The following is a 16,093-nucleotide window of genomic DNA, read 5'->3' as shown; positions in this document are numbered from 1 at the left end:
ATTAATACAGAGAAATGCTATAGCCACAAACTTGTGTAGTAAATCTATTTCAACCAAATTTTAAGCTGCTTGACTAATTTAAGATTTCCTTTGACATGGAATTTTCTATGATTTTGTCCCTAAAGCAAAGTACAGTGGCTTACTGGATTTAAAAAGAAATTCTTTAGTGATTAACTAGTAATAGCTCTCCTTCAGAAATCTAAAAACCTGGAGGAATCTAGTTCATTGATTATGTCTAGCTTATCTGGATTTACCACTGAAACCAATAATAAATAATTATGTATACAACAACACAACTAAAAGTTAAAGGACTTTGCTAACATCTGACACAGTTTCTTTGTAAATCTAATTTAACATGATTATTGAATATGGTTATGTCATGGTCAAGCATATCATCTGACATGACAAAAGAACTACTTCTCAATTTTCTACAGACCTGTCCATGGTACAGTTGTTACAGAGGGTGAGAAAGCAAAGAAACTACATTTAGAAAGGGCAATCCAAATGTGCCTGAATTGTCAGTTTCACTTTATTTCTTAAGGACATATAACATTCATAAAGCTCCTTTACAAAACAATAAAGACTATTTAAATCTTTTAAAGTGATAAGTAAGCAATTCTAATACTGACTCCTGAACATGGCTCAAAGAAATATATAAATTAGATGTTAGTAAATTTTGCAAATGCATTCATTCATCTCATTCACAAACATATATTCTCATCTAAAAACAGATATAGTACCATCGATCTTACTGAATATATATATGTGTGTGTATGTATATATATATATATATGCATATATATATCCTAATTTAATGGCAAGAGATAGCTCATATTCAACAATTTGTATTGAGATTGTTGTTCTACTTGAAAATCAGAATATATGTATTCTATAGAATATTTTAAAGAAAAATGTATTCAGGGTTACAAAGGAAAGTTCATAGACCTGTTTTGTTATACTCATATGTAATTCACTTACATATAGTATCCTAGAAAGGTAAATGCTTCTGATAATATCCTTAATTATTCTTTAGTAAATAGTAATAGTCAACAAACCAAAACTGCTATCTATTTATGGGGTTTGGTTGGACCAACAAATATTAAAGTGTGTTGCATGATAAACTGGTGAAAACAATAAGATGTTTCATAGAAAGAACAGTTTGTACTTAAATATTTAAAAGCTCTGACTTAATCATGTTGTTATTTACCCTTAAAAATTTGCATAGTAAGAATATATGCAAATGCAACCAAATATTCAATTGTTTCCAGTTATTCATGTACTCCATCTTTAATCATAGAATCATATGAAGGGAATGTATTATGGAAATTCAGGTTAGAGCATATGCTAGACTCTTCCACTTAAAGCTTTACTATATAATAAAAGTGTTCTAGTTCAGAAAATAATTCAACATTCAATTTGTTATTTGTAAAAAATTTAGAGTATAAAAGAGATATTACTTGTTTTTATATCAAAGTTAAGGGAACATTTTTTATGCTGTTTTGCTACTTAAAGATCTAACTATCAACATGTTGGTGTATTTTCTGTCTCTAACATTAATTTCCAAAACCCCAGAAAATGTCACTAGCAAAACATAACTGTCAGAAATTATGACAAAATTCTGAAGTAACATATTCTAATATATCTTGAGAAGTAGAGAGTAATTAAAAGATAATTTACATAAAATAACACACATTAGCTCAACTATATCTATTTTAAAATTATCTGTGGTTTTAGTTCAATTTCACTTAGTTAAACATCAGCAGTGGATTTATTAATTATAATCCCACAAGTTACATTAATCCTTGCACTAGTGTTGTTAGATAAAGTGACAGATAAGTTCATACTCACAGCTCAATTGCCTTGTTCCACATGATGACATATCCAGAAAGAATGAAAGATTCAATATTTACAATATGTGTATTTCCTCTTTCTGTTCCAACATAGAGCCATTTACTCTGGAAAGGTAGATGACAGTAAGTAATTCTGAAAGAAAGAAAATTGCAATTAAAATATCTGAATTTTACATTTGATCAGTACATTTTCTTTACACATTTCACACTTACAAAGTTATAGTTACATAAATGATAGAAAACCTATGTTCCAAGGTAGCATTTCCTTATTAATAGAACATGGGACAAAATGATAATATATCATTAAAAATAATAATGACAGTCATTATCAGATACATGTTTATTATGAACATGGATGTACATCATGCTTAGTTTTAATTTTTTGACCAATACACAAAAATGTAAGAGCTGTAGATAATAATGAGAACAATGATGTTTAAGACATATGTACACTGAAAATATTTAAATCAAGTTCATCATTTCCAAATCAAGAAGGCATATAAAATCTTCCTTCAAGCATCAGTAAGTGGTGGCACATTATTGTCACTTATGTTTATACTGTGTGACAGCATTTCAGAGCTTACTTTACATATCTGACATTATAGTAACTTTAATCCACCTTCCCCAGCTTCTCCACACACCACCCCTTCTTCCTTGGCTTAGTTTCTGGTAACCACCATTTGAACCATCATTTCTAAGAGATCAACTACACTATCTGTCATTCTGAACACAGTGATAAAACAAATATGTATTTCTGTTTTACATAGGAGAAACCAAGATGATTTTTTTCAGTAGCAGGAAATTGAACTTTGTTTTCAGTATTTTTATTATTAAACCACAATAGGCACATGTATTCAAAATGACAAAGGAATGTTTTGATAGTATGTCTAAAACTGTGACTAGGTATCTACTTTGAAAACAGAACCATTCTACAAGGTGATTTAAAACTGTGTAACACAGTGGAGATGATTCTAAGTGCTTTATATAGCATATACAATAGAACTTACGAACCTCTGTTCTATAGATGTTTATCTTTATTGATGCATACATGAGACTAAACTGTTTGCTCTATAACTGCCAAAGCCCAACAGCTAAAAAGCGTAAGAAAATTGTGGTACAATCCATTCCTGTTACAAAATTTAGTATCCAAGCTCCTCTGCTTAGTTATTTAAATAAAAGTCATTTCAAGGATAAATTAGGTACATAATGTTCATAAATTTCAAAGTTATTGGAAAAATAGTAGTCATCTGTACTTTGTTCAAATGCTTGGCATTTATGTATTAGGGGGAAAACTGCTAAGGTCGGAGAATCGCTCTATTCTCTCTCTCTCTCTCTCTCTCTCTCTCTCTCTCTCTCTCTCTCTCTCTTTCTCTCTCTCTCTTAATGTGGAGGTCAGAGGACAATATCAAGTATTGGTCTACACTTCCTACCTTGTGTGAGGCAGAGTTTCTCTTACTTGCCATAGTGCTGCATACTTCAGTCTAGCTATCCTTCTGCCTTTTCTCTACTTCCCGTCTTAATGTAGGAGTGCTCAATGTAGACATGTGCCATGGTATCAAGACCTCCTTGAGTTTCACTGTTCTATTCTCATCTTCATTATGAGCTTTCTGACTAGCTCTGAGACATGTTCAATATCTAGAGTCATCAGGACTACTATATATGACATATGAAATTAAACGGCTCACCTATTAACATTAGTCTCTCTAATTTGAATTCATTGTGCTCTTGAGACTTTTTTAAAATGTATGAATGCTCTGTCTGTATATACATCTGCAGGCCAGAAGAGGGCATCAGATCCCTTTCTAGATAATCAGGAGCTACCACGTGGTTGTTGGGAATTGAATTCTGGACCTCTGGAAGAGCAGCCAGTGCTCTTAACTACTGAACCATCTCGGAAGCCCTTTCTAGATGCTCTTAAAAAGGCAATAAGTTCATAGATAATCACTTGCATGTTCTGCACCAAATATTTCCTAGAGTTGCCTTGGAAGATTATCTAGTACACTATCATAAAAGCTGAACAAAATTTTGACAGACAAATAGATACCCTTTTTAAAAAACTGAATGGTAAGTTCACACAATTCCATCGTATATCACACGTAAGAGTGACGCTTACAAGCACGATGGTGCATAAGAGTCAACAGTGAACAGCCAGGGGCTCCTGTACATAGTCTCAGCCTGCCATACTGAATGTTTCAATATCCTACCTCTCTGAACCAAATGTTATCTGCCCTGTGGAAAGCATGAGGCATATCACATTCAAAACACTATAAATTTGCTATGACATAAGAAACAGCAAAGTAAATTGGTTTTTCTAATTAATGAGTAACTTGCATGATACTGGGAATCTTTAATTAAGAATTGAAGTCTAGAATAGCTGTCTCCAAGGAATAGTTACTAATATTACACAGGAAATAACTTGATGGTCATGTTTCTAGGCAATGAACAATCAATTTTCTATTTAATCTTCAATATAAATAGGAACTCATTTTAGAGAAGGTATACAATCACCATACCTGAATCACAGGGAGACAGAGAAAACAATCTAAGGGCTTCCAACAGGACATGAGGAAACTTCAATATGACGTAGTGATCTCAACCTCAGTTAATAAGTAAAATCTGAGAACTGCCAGGTTTAGTGATGAAACCTGAGGCAGGAGATGGCATGCTAATGTAAACAAACCTTAGAGCAGAAAGAAAACAGGAAGAAAAACCTAACAGAACCAGAACTAGCTTGTGAACTAACTCTTTAATGATGGTTAGTAAAGAGAAACTAATGAGAGTCCCACAGGACTAGAATAACCATTTAAGATTCCCAAACTTTCTCTGAATAGATCAGTGTGACTTACTGACATGAGCCAAGGGTATTATTATACTTGTTCTGTGTACCTGATAATCATAATAATTAATTGGTAACTTCATAAAGCTTAATTTTTATTTCATTAAGTCCTCATTTGCAACTTGAAAGACTACCACAATCTGATACATAAGTAATGTTAAGGTGTTAGATGTTGGTTTCCTATTCATTTTGAATATCACAAAAACATTTAAGACATCTCTAGCTTTCCATACACTCATCTATTACACCTTCACTGAATGAGTCTTTATAAATCTTGTGTTATAACACACATAGCATCCTTATCATCTGATACATATGTGACGAGAGACATAAACAAGTTGACAAGAAAGGAAACTAAAATGAAGCTGTGTTAAATGTTTATAAAAATTAAAGAAATGAAAGTTCCATTTGAATAAGACTACTAAAGGTCAATATGTAAAGAAGTAATTTTAAAATTTAAATAATGTACATACTGTCAATGTACATTACAATGTACATTTCTGATCCTCCCTTAGGATTCAATGTAGAATTTCCGTAATTTATGTGATATTGACAATATGGATATGGTTTTAATGCTATGTCCTTTTAAGATTGGTGTATTTATTCTTTGTATTTTTCAGCACTTTTATCTCCCTTAACTGCTTCAAACTCTGCTTCATAGTATACCATGTCTTATTTTTACAACTATTTGCATGATAGAAACTTTTATGATTTTTCTGATTGTTAGATTTTTTAATAGTGCTGAGCAATGAACACACTTTAAGTAAGTACCCTACTACTGAGCTGTGTTCTCTGCCCCTGATGTTATTAACCACAGATGAAGCACCTGCCCTGAATGTTAAGCTGTCCTATACATGGAGGGGTCTGGACAAAATAAAAGGGGAGAAGAAAAAGTCTGTTTTCTCAGGCATGTACTCTCTGTTTCACAGCTTCTAAGATGAATTATTTTGCCTTTCTACATTGTTGTGCCACAATGTACTGCCTCACCTCATTGCAAACAGTCAGATGGTCCTGGGAGGAAACATCTGAAACCATGAGCCCAAATCTATATTTACTACTTTGCTCCCTGAGGTAATTGTGTGTTACAAAATGGCTATTGCACAAATAGTACACTTCTGGTATTTTATTGATCTATAACAAAATAAACATAACTAAAATACAAGTCCAACTCTGTGAACTGAACCTGTATAGCCAGCATTTTTAGGTAGAACAATCTGTCTAAATCCTTTAGAATGTTAGTATTAATTTAATATAAAAACAAAAGCATTTCAAGCCAAATGCTTTTGTAGAAAGCTACTGTAGAAAAATCACAACCCCAGACCTTGCCTACAGACTTCTGTTTAAGAAACATTGCCATAGGCTGCCAACTCTGTCCATATCTAGTCAATACAGTAATTGAAGTTCTAGCTAGAACATTTAGAAAACAAAAGGAGGTCAAGGGGAAACAAATTAGAAAGGAAGAAGTCAAGGTATCACTATTTGTGGATGATATGATAATATACATAAGCGACCCCCCAAATTCCTGCAGTTCAAAGAACTCCTACAGTTGATAAATAACTTCAGCAAAGTGTCTGTATATAAAATTAACTCAAATAGATCAGTAGCCTTCCTTTATACAAATTATAAATGGGCTAAGAAAGAAATTAGGAAAACAACACCCTTAACAATAGCCACAAATACTATAAAATATTAGTGTAACTCTAGCAAAGCAAGTGAAAGATCAATATGAAAAGAACCTCAAGTCCCTGAAGAAAGAAATCAACAATTTCTTCTTCTGAAGACACAGCTATACCACTCCAACATACCCAAAACTCTCAGCAATAAAAACTTCTGCAGGGATGACCATCCCTGACCTCAAGCTGTACTACAGAGCAATAATGATAAAAACTGCAAGACTCAGAAATAAACCCACACACATATGGACACTTGATCTTTGACAAAAGAAGCCAAAACCATATAGTTGAAAAAAGAAAGCATCTTCAACAAATGGTGCTGGTCTAACTGGAAGCCTGTATGTAGAAGAATGCAAATTGATACATACTTATCATCTTACATAAAGTTCAAGTCCAAGTAGATCAAAAACCTCAATACAAAACCAGATACACTGAAAAAAATGGGTTATAGGGCTAAACAAAGCATTCTCAACACAGATATCTCAAATGGCCGAGATGTGATTGAAGAATTGTTCAACATCTTTAGTAATCAGGGAAATGCAAATTAAAATGCCCTGAGAATCCACCTACACCAATCAGAATGGCTAAGATCAAAAACTCAATCTACAGCACATGTTGCTGAGGATGTGGAGAAAGGGGAACACTCCTGTTGCTGTGGGATTGCAAATTGTTACAACCATTCTGGAAATCAATCTAGCAGTTCCACAGAAAATTGGAAATAGTTCTGCCTAAAGACCCAGCTGTAGTGCTCCTGGGCACATACCCAAAAGGTGCTCCACCATACCACAGGAAAACGAGCTCCACTATGCTCATAATAGCCTTATTTGTAATAGGCAGAAACTGGAAGCAACCCGGATGTCCTTCAACTGAAGAATGGATACAGAAAATGTGGTCCATTTACAAAATGGAATACTATTCAGCTATTTAAAACGAGGACATCATGAATTTTGCAGGCAAATGGTTGGAACTAGAAAATAATATCCTGAGTGAGGTAACCCAGACATGCATGGTATGTGCTCACTGATAAATGGATAGTCTCCAAAAATACAGGATATTCATAAACCGTAAGAAGTTTAACAAGAAGCAAGGTCCGAGTGAGGATGCTTCAATACCACTTAGAAGGGGGAAGGGAAACTTCTAGAAAGTCCCAGACACCAGGTATCTTAGTCAGGGTTTCTATTCCTGCACACAACATCCTGACCAAGAAGCAAGTTGGGGAGAAAAGGGTTTATTCAGCTTACACTTCCACACTGCTGTTCATCACCAAAGGAAGTCAGGACTGGAACTCAAGCAGGTCAGGAAGCAGGAGCTGATGCAGAGGCCGTGGGGAGATATTACTTACTGGCTTGCTTCCCCTGGCTTGCTCAGCTTGCTCTCTTATAGAACCCAGGACCAGCAGCCTAGGGATGGCACCACCCACAATGGGCTGATGCAGAGGCCGTGGGGAGATATTACTTACTGGCTTGCTTCCCCTGGCTTGCTCAGCTTGCTCTCTTATAGAACCCAGGACCAGCAGCCTAGGGATGGCACCACCCACAATGGGCTGGGCCTTCCGCCTTGATCACTAATTGAGAAAATGCCTTACAGCTGGGTCTCATGGAGGCATTTCCTCAAGGGAGGCTCCTTTCTCTGTGATAACTCCAGCTTGTGTCAAGTTGACACACAAAACCAGCCAGGACACCAGGGATATGAGAGGCTCCCAGGAGCCAGTGGGGATGATCTTAGTCAAAATGCCCAGTGATGGAAAGATGGAGCCTGAAGAAACCACCTCCAGGAGATAGACCTGGACCCCATTAGAGACACGGGGCCACCTACCCTTCTTCAAAATTCTTGATCCAGAATTGTTCTTGTCTAAAGGAAATGCGGGAACAGAAATGGAGCAGAGACTGAAGGAAAGGCCATCCTGTGACCAGCTCAACTTGGGATCCATACCATGGGTGGACACCAAACCATGACGCTATTACTGATGCTATTTTGTGCTTGCAGACAGGAAGCTAGCATGACTGTTCTGAGAGGCTCTACCAGCATATGACTAAGACTGATACAGATACTTACAGCCAACCACTGGACTGAGATTGGAGACCTCTATGGAAGAGTTAGGGGAAGGATTGAAGGAGCTGAAGGGAATGGCAACCCCATAAGAAGACCAACAGTGGTAACTAACCTGAACCCCCGGGAGCTCCCAAAGACTAAGTCACCAACAAAAGAGCATACACAGGCTGATCCAAGGCCCCTGGCATATATGAAGCAGAGAGCTGCCTTGTCTGGCCTTAGTTGGACAGGATGTGCCTAATCTTGTAAAGATTTGAGGCTCCAGAGAAGGGAAGGTGTGGGGTGAGGAATGAAGTACTCAGAGGCAAAGGGGAGGGAGGATGGAGTGAAGAACTCTGGGAGCAGGAACTGGGAGGGGGAAACATTTGGGGTATAAATAAATAATTTTTAAAAGCTACATTGTCATAACTCATGAACAAAAAATATTTTAAAAAGAAAATAGAACTAAATCATTGTTATTGTTCTATAAGAGATTCAATAAAGCCAGGCATAATATTGAATGTCTTTTATCACAGCAGTTGGGAGGCAGAGACAGGTAGATCTTCATTAATTTGAGGCCAGTCAGCCTGGCTATGTAGAGAGACACTGTCTCAAAAATTAAATAAATAAATAAAAATAAATAACGAAAAATTCATCAGGAGAATTTGACTTAGAAGATCTTCTTTCCAATGAGCTCTAATATAGCTTATTAAGAGCTATTTCTCATGCCAGTAAATTCTTCAGTTTCAGGTATAACTCTAACTAAGATCTTAGCCTCATAAAGAATATTTATAATTGCCCTGCCTAACTTAGATATTGTGAATCAAGCGTATAATGAATTGCGTGTGAAAACAACAGCCATACACCAGAGATGGTTTCCAATGTTTTGGAGACTGTAGCTACTAGTATTGCTTTAAAGCTATTTTGGAATGGTCTTGATGCACATCCACTAAGTTATACCAATATTTTAAATCTTTGGGGTACTAAACATCTAATTTTAATGTGTGTTCTAAGACTATAACCACAGAAATGGTGGTTCATTAGGTATGAATGGTGCATAAAAAAGAAAGTGTTTTTTTCATATTTTAAAAGCATCAGTCTTTGCTATTTAAGTAAAGGTCCATTGACCAGCAGCATCAACACTAGCTACACACTTATTTCAAACCCAAACCCAAGCCTCACTTCAGACTTTCGAAAACACAAACTACACTTTATGACAGAAGTAGCAGGTGAGTTGTGTCATGCTCAGACTTTATAAGGCGAGTCTCTTCAGACAATCTGCAGAACAGAATGGAAGAGACATTTCTGTGGTTGAATGATTACTTCTGACACTTCAGGAGTCAGGAGAGAAGCCTAAATTACTGTTGTGCTAGAAGGGATATGGTCAGGTGGTTCCCTAAAACTAGTTAAAGATGAAATTATGAAGAGAAAGAGAGGAAAAGTACTAAGGAAGACAATGACATTAATTGTAAAAACAAGTGAAAAAAGGAGATAAAGTCCCTGTGAATCCTGTAGCCAAATATTTGTAATATTTGTAAGCCAATATAATATTTGTAAGCCAAAATACTGATAGGCAGAAACTTCAATGGGAAATTTTATCCATAGAAGAAGAGAAAATGTCCCTTAAGTAAAACCACCTCTTGATTTAAAATAAACTATACCATCTAGAACTATTATACAAAAGACCAAATTAAAAATGAATTAATAGTCAACTAAATTTCATTCGTAGACTTAATGGGCTATCAGTGTACTAATGTGTCACTAAAAACACCACTCAATCACTCATCATTTGGGGAATCATCTAACATAACACAAACGAAATTAAATTTCTGCAACTATTAGTTAGCTTACCGATAACCTAAGTTAGAGACAGTAAACTTGATCTGTGAAGTACTAAAATACAGCGAGTATTTTGAAGTTTAAACACCACACAGTTTGTCTTACAGCTTCTCAGCTTTTACACAGTAGTACAAAAATAGCCAGAGACAACACACACATTAGAAAGCAGAATTATGCTACAGCAACAGAATCTTATTCCTAGAATGAAGCATGGGCCACATTAGCAATGCATGCCACTACGTGGAATCTAAACGTTAAGTTTTCTATTTTTATTTGGGTATGTAGTTTCATACAAACTTGCTGAAATTATCACAAAAACTTCCCTAAATGGTTAACTTTTTATGGAAAACATAGCATGTTTTTAAATATATTATTTTTTTATTTATGCTAGTTTTTCAATATATTATTTTTTAGAACAAGCAAGAAATATACATGATCAAAATATTTTATATACTATTGTGCATTCTCAATACATTGCCAAAAATACACTAGAAATAATGATAAGATTAACAGGCCCACAGCTCCCTGCATCCAAATCCCGTAAAGGAGAGAGCTGAAGTCCCAGAAGTTTAGTCAGTCCTGAGACCTCAGGGAGACCGCCACTTGTGCCCACTTCTGTTCATATTCCTGGCGCAAGAGGGAAGTGCATAGTGCCTCTGGGTACAGGAATACAGGAGGAGTCGGAGGCAGGAACCTGCTGATTTCTGCCTGCGCCCAGAACCAAACTGAATTGGTCCTACAGTTCCCTGCCCCAAATCCTGTAGGGGAGAGTGCTGGACCCTCAGAAGTGCAGACAATCCTGAGAACTCAGAGAAGACAACTGTCTGCCCACTTTCCTGACCGTAGAGGAAATCGCCTAGTGCCATCTGTGCCCTATGGGTACAGGGACCTAGGATTTATCAGGGGCAGGACCCTTTTGGCTTCTGCCTGCACGGAGAGCTGAAAGCCAATAGTTAGAGGAGAGAGAACAGAGGTAAGACCAACTCTTCTGCAACAAGCAACCCTCCTGGAGGCTTCAGGTCACACAAACCAAGGAGCAGCTCTCTGTCCCCAGATCCAGCTGAAAGAAAACAGGTCTACAGGAGTGCTGACACACAGGCCTACAGGAGGGTCAAGCCACTGTCAGAGACAGCAAGACAGGCTAATACTGAGACAACCTGATGGTAAGAGGCAGGCACAGGAACCTAAGCAACAAAAACCAGGACTAATTGGAATCATCAGAGCCCAGTTCTCCCACCAAAGCAAATACTTGATATCAAAACACATCAGAAAAGCAAGATTTGGATTTAAAATCACATTTGATGATGATGATGGAAGACTTTAAGAAGGATATAAATAACTCCCTTGAAGACACGCAGGACAGCACAAGTATACAAGTAAAGCCCTTAAAGAAGAAACACAAAAATCCCTTAAAGAATTAAAGGAAAACACAACAAAACAGGTGAAGGGATTGAACAAAACCACACAGGACTTTAAAATGGAAATAGAAACAGTAAAGAAATCACAAAGGAAGACAAAACCTAGGAAAGATATCATGAATCATAGATGCAAGCATGACCAAAAGAATACAAGAGATAGAAGAGAGAATCTCAGGTGCAGAAGATACCATAGAAAACATCAACACAACTGTCAAAGATAATATAAAACAGAAAAAGCTCCTAACCCAAAACATCCAGGATATCCACAACACAATGAGAAGATCAAAGCTAAGGATAATAGGTATAGAAGGGAATGAAGACTCCCAACATAAAGGGCCAGTAAATATGTTCAACAAAATTATAGAATAAAACTTCCCTAACTAAAGAAAGAGATCCCCATAAACATACAAGAAGCCTTCAGATTGGCTCAGAAGAGAGACTCCTCCTCTCACATAATAGTCAAGACACCAAATGCACAAAACAAAGAAAGAATATTAAAAGCAGTAATGATAAAAGGTCAAGTGTAATGTAAAGGGAGACCTATAAGAACTATACCAGACTTCTCACCAGAGACTATGAAAGCAGAAGATCCTGGACAGAAATCATACAGACGCTAAGAGAACACAAATGCCAGCCCAGGCTACTATATCCAGTAAAACTCTCAATTAATATAGATGGAGAAACCAAGATATTCCATGACAAAACCAAATTTACACAATATCTTTCAACAAATCCAGCCTAAAAAGGATAATAGATGGAAAACTCCAACACAAGGAGGAAAACTTCCCTGTAGAAAATGCAAGAAAGTAATCTCCCTGCAACAAAATAAAAAGAGACACACAAACATAATTCCACTTCTAATTATGAAAATAACAGGAAGCAACAATCACTATTCCTTAATATCTCTTAATATACATATATATAGTATTATATATCCATTCATGTTGCTCATGTATTATATGACATTTCCACTTATTCATAAATTTATATGCTATACATTTGAAAATTATTGATTAACTAGAGTGTACATCTAGGAAATTGATCCTGGACTAGTAAAATATTTGAAAACCATAGCATGCAAATACACTAGGGTTAGTAGTGCAATCAAAGCAAGGAACAATTCTCTTAACTGGTTGTTTGAACAATCTTATTTTGGAAGAGACACTGGATATCTTCTATAGCTACATAAAATACAAGTGGGAATAGTATATGAGGAAGTTACAAAACAAACTTGAAATTTGAGCTAGCATTAATAAACTTTCAAAGGACTAGTTCTTCTAAACTGGGTTAAATTTATGATCTGTCTGCCATCTTTACAGTTAGCTAAACAGGATTTAACTCATCTAGGACAAGTCATAGACATCTGGAAGCGTCTATGATGGCATTTTCAGAGAGGTTTAACTAAGGAGAGAAAACCTACCCTGAAGGTGGGTGACATCATTCCATGGGCTGGGGTCCCAGACTGAATAAGTAGGAAGAAAGGAAAGAAAGAAAGAAAGAAAGAAAGGAAGGAAGGAAGGAAGGAAGGAAGGAAGGAAGGAAGGAAGGAAAAGAAAGGAAGGAAGGAAGGAAGGAAGAAAGAAAGAAAGAAAGAAAGAAAGAAAGAAAGAAAGAAAGGAAAAAAGAAAGAAAAAAAGAAAGAAAAAAAGAAAACTAAGCAGCAACGTGTACCTGTTTCTTGACTGTGGAAACAAATGACTATCTCATGCTCCTACTGCCATGCTTTCCCAACGATGATGGACTAAACCTTCAAGTCCTAAGTCAAAACACAGCCTTCCTTCTATAAGTTGCTTTATGCCTGACATTTGTCACAGACATGAGAAAAGTAACATGATCTTATATTTAAAAAGAGGTGGAGATTCTATGGTCTTCAAGGAGAGAGAAAGATATGGAAAGAGAGAAGAGAAGGGGGGAAAGGTGGTGGGGAGGGAGAAACAAAATCTTGGGTATGTATTATATTCCAATGAAAGAAAATGAAAGGGTTTACATCAAGTCTATTAGTACAAGCAACAAAATGAAAGCATTTCTACTTACACAACTCTTCAGACAATTAGTATACCTTCCTTTTGAAGACTTTTAAAAATGAACAAATTAGTTTTCTTCGACTTTATCAGCAGATGGGGAAGTAGAGAAAGAAAGTACAGGGGAAGGACTAGGACAAGAAGAGAGGAGGGAGGGGAAACTGTGGTCAGGTAATACATGACAGAAGAATAAATAAATAAATTTTAAAGAGCATCCATTTATACTAAGAAAGAGGAAAATGTCACTTAGAGTGCTAATGGACAAGACTGAAAATAATGAATCTAAAATGAACACTCAAAGAAATAATATACAAGATCTCACCTAATTTGGAAAAAGATGTAAACCAAAGGATTCAAGAAACTGGACTACACCTAACAGAATACCTCAGTGAAATAAGACCAAGGGAAGACCTTAGTCAAACAGTTGACTACCCTGGTAGAGTGAGTACTGAGGGAGAAATGAAAGCAAGGAGAAAGGGCAAAGGGAAATGGGGGGAAAGAGTGAACAGAAGGGGAAGAGAGGAATGGAAGAGGAAAAGAAGTGGGAAGGAAAGTCAGGAGAGGGAACTGGGAGGAGAGAAAGGACGGGAAGAGAAGGAAAAGGAGAGGGGTGAAGTAAAGGAAAGGTTTGAAAGCAGCAAGAGAGAAACCACATGGATGCAGACAATGACAGCAGATTTCCCATCAAAAACCATGGAAAATGGCAAGAAGTGCGATGAAATTCAAGTACTTAATACAAGAATTCAGTATTCAGCAAAAACAACATTTCATGAACAAAGGGAAACTATGGCTTTATCAAGCAAAGCAAAATTAGGAATTTGGTACCAAAATACCAGTTTGTGGCTGGAGAGATGGCTTTGTGGTTAAGAGCACTTATTGTTCTTACAGAGGACTTGGGTTTAGTTCCTATCAGGTGTCTCACACCACCTTAAATGTAGTGTTGGAGGAATCTGGTGCCCACTACTTGTCTCTTTAGGCACCTGCACACACATGATGCACATAAACTCATACAAGTATACATACACATACATACAAAGAAAAAACATAATCTTAAAAAAAAACAAACCACTACCAATACTAAACATGTGGCTGAAAAGACTGATGAAGGAGGAGCTATGGAAAATCAAGAACAGAGAAAATACAAAAAAGTATACATATGAGTGAGGCAATACAGAATTTCAAATAAGAATTTTTAAAGAAGGTAAAATGGTCTGGTTTTAAAAAAAATAGTGCTTAGTATTTTGTTAACTTGACACCAGCTAGGATCTGGGAGAGAGGAACCTTGATAGAGGAAAAACTCATCAATTGGTCTATAAACAAGTGTGTGGTCATTTTCTTGATTAATGGTTGACATGGAAAGTTTCAGCCCACTGTGGGGAATGCCTGCATTGAGCAAATTTTGTGAAAAGCAATATATAATAATAAAGTAAACTACAAAATGATAAGACCAAAGAAGTCAGATGTGTAACAGCTAACTAATTGCCTAAAAGCTAAACACAACGCCTTCTGGTTTCCACCTCTGCAGGGAGCAAAGACTTGGCTCCAGAACCATAACCATACAGGCCACACCCCAGTTGTAGCTTGACTCCCAGGTATCTGGCATATCCAGAAGCACATGTGAGACCCCCACCCAACCCCAATACCAAGCATACTGGGACCCATGGGGCCCCTGGGACCCCTGGACACAGATTCCCCAACCAGCTGGAGACCTGTGTGCCTTCTGGTTTCCACCTGTGCTGGGAGCAGAGCCTTGGCTCTAGATCTGTACCCAAAAAGCCCCCACCCCAGTTGCAGCTTGACTCCCCAGGTACTCTGACACATCCTGAATCACAGGTTCATAGGAAAGACAGGACCCAGTCAGAGACAGGGAGGGTATATATAACACCAGAGATAAACAGATAGCAAGAGACAAGTGCAAGAACATAATCAACAGAAACCAATTTGACTTGGCAACATTAGAGCCCAGTTCTTCCACCACAGCAAGCCCTGGATACCCCATTACACCTATAAAGCAAGATTCAGATCTAAATTCTCATTTCAGGAAGATGATAGAGGACTTTAAGAAGGACATAAATGATTGCCTTAAAGAAATATAGGAGAACACAAGTAAACAAATAGAAGCCCTTAAAGAAGAAACACATAAATCTCTTAAAGAAATACAGGAGAACACAATCAAAACAGTGAAGGAATTGAACAAAACTATACAGGATCTAAAAATGGAGATAGGAACATTAAAGAAATCACAAAGGGAGACAGCCCTGGAGATGGGAAACCTAGGAAAGAAAGAGGAATCACAGATGCAAGCATCACCAACAGAATACAAGAGAGCGAAGAGGGAATCTCAGTGGTAGAAGATACCATAGAAGGCATCAACACAACATCCAAGGAAAATACAAAAAGCAAAAAGCTCCTATCTCAAAACATT

The 16,093-nt window shown here is 36.7% G+C and overlaps 1 protein-coding gene across 7 annotated transcripts in view; it reads right to left on the bottom strand.

The window, feature by feature from the left end:
* The window catches only part of Stxbp5l (syntaxin binding protein 5L), a 328,953-nt gene that overhangs the window by 227,160 nt on the left and 85,700 nt on the right, over positions 1-16,093 (bottom strand). For all 7 annotated transcript variants that reach the window (XR_015632666.1, XR_015632667.1, NM_001271250.2 and 4 more), the window contains exon 6: positions 1,849-1,983. Coding sequence is in view for 5 of the 7 variants with exons in the window: in NM_001271250.2 (NP_001258179.1) it covers positions 1,849-1,983 (135 nt within the window). In the remaining 2 variants the exon portion in view is untranslated. The remainder of the gene's footprint in view (positions 1-1,848; positions 1,984-16,093) is intronic.

This window comes from Rattus norvegicus, chromosome 11 (genome assembly GCF_021556685.1).
Source record: "Rattus norvegicus strain SHRSP/BbbUtx chromosome 11, alternate assembly SHRSP_T2T, whole genome shotgun sequence".
Taxonomy (NCBI): Eukaryota; Metazoa; Chordata; class Mammalia; order Rodentia; family Muridae; genus Rattus; species Rattus norvegicus.
The sequence above is the reverse complement of the archived record's forward strand: the minus strand, read 5'-3'. Positions and strand labels throughout refer to the sequence as shown.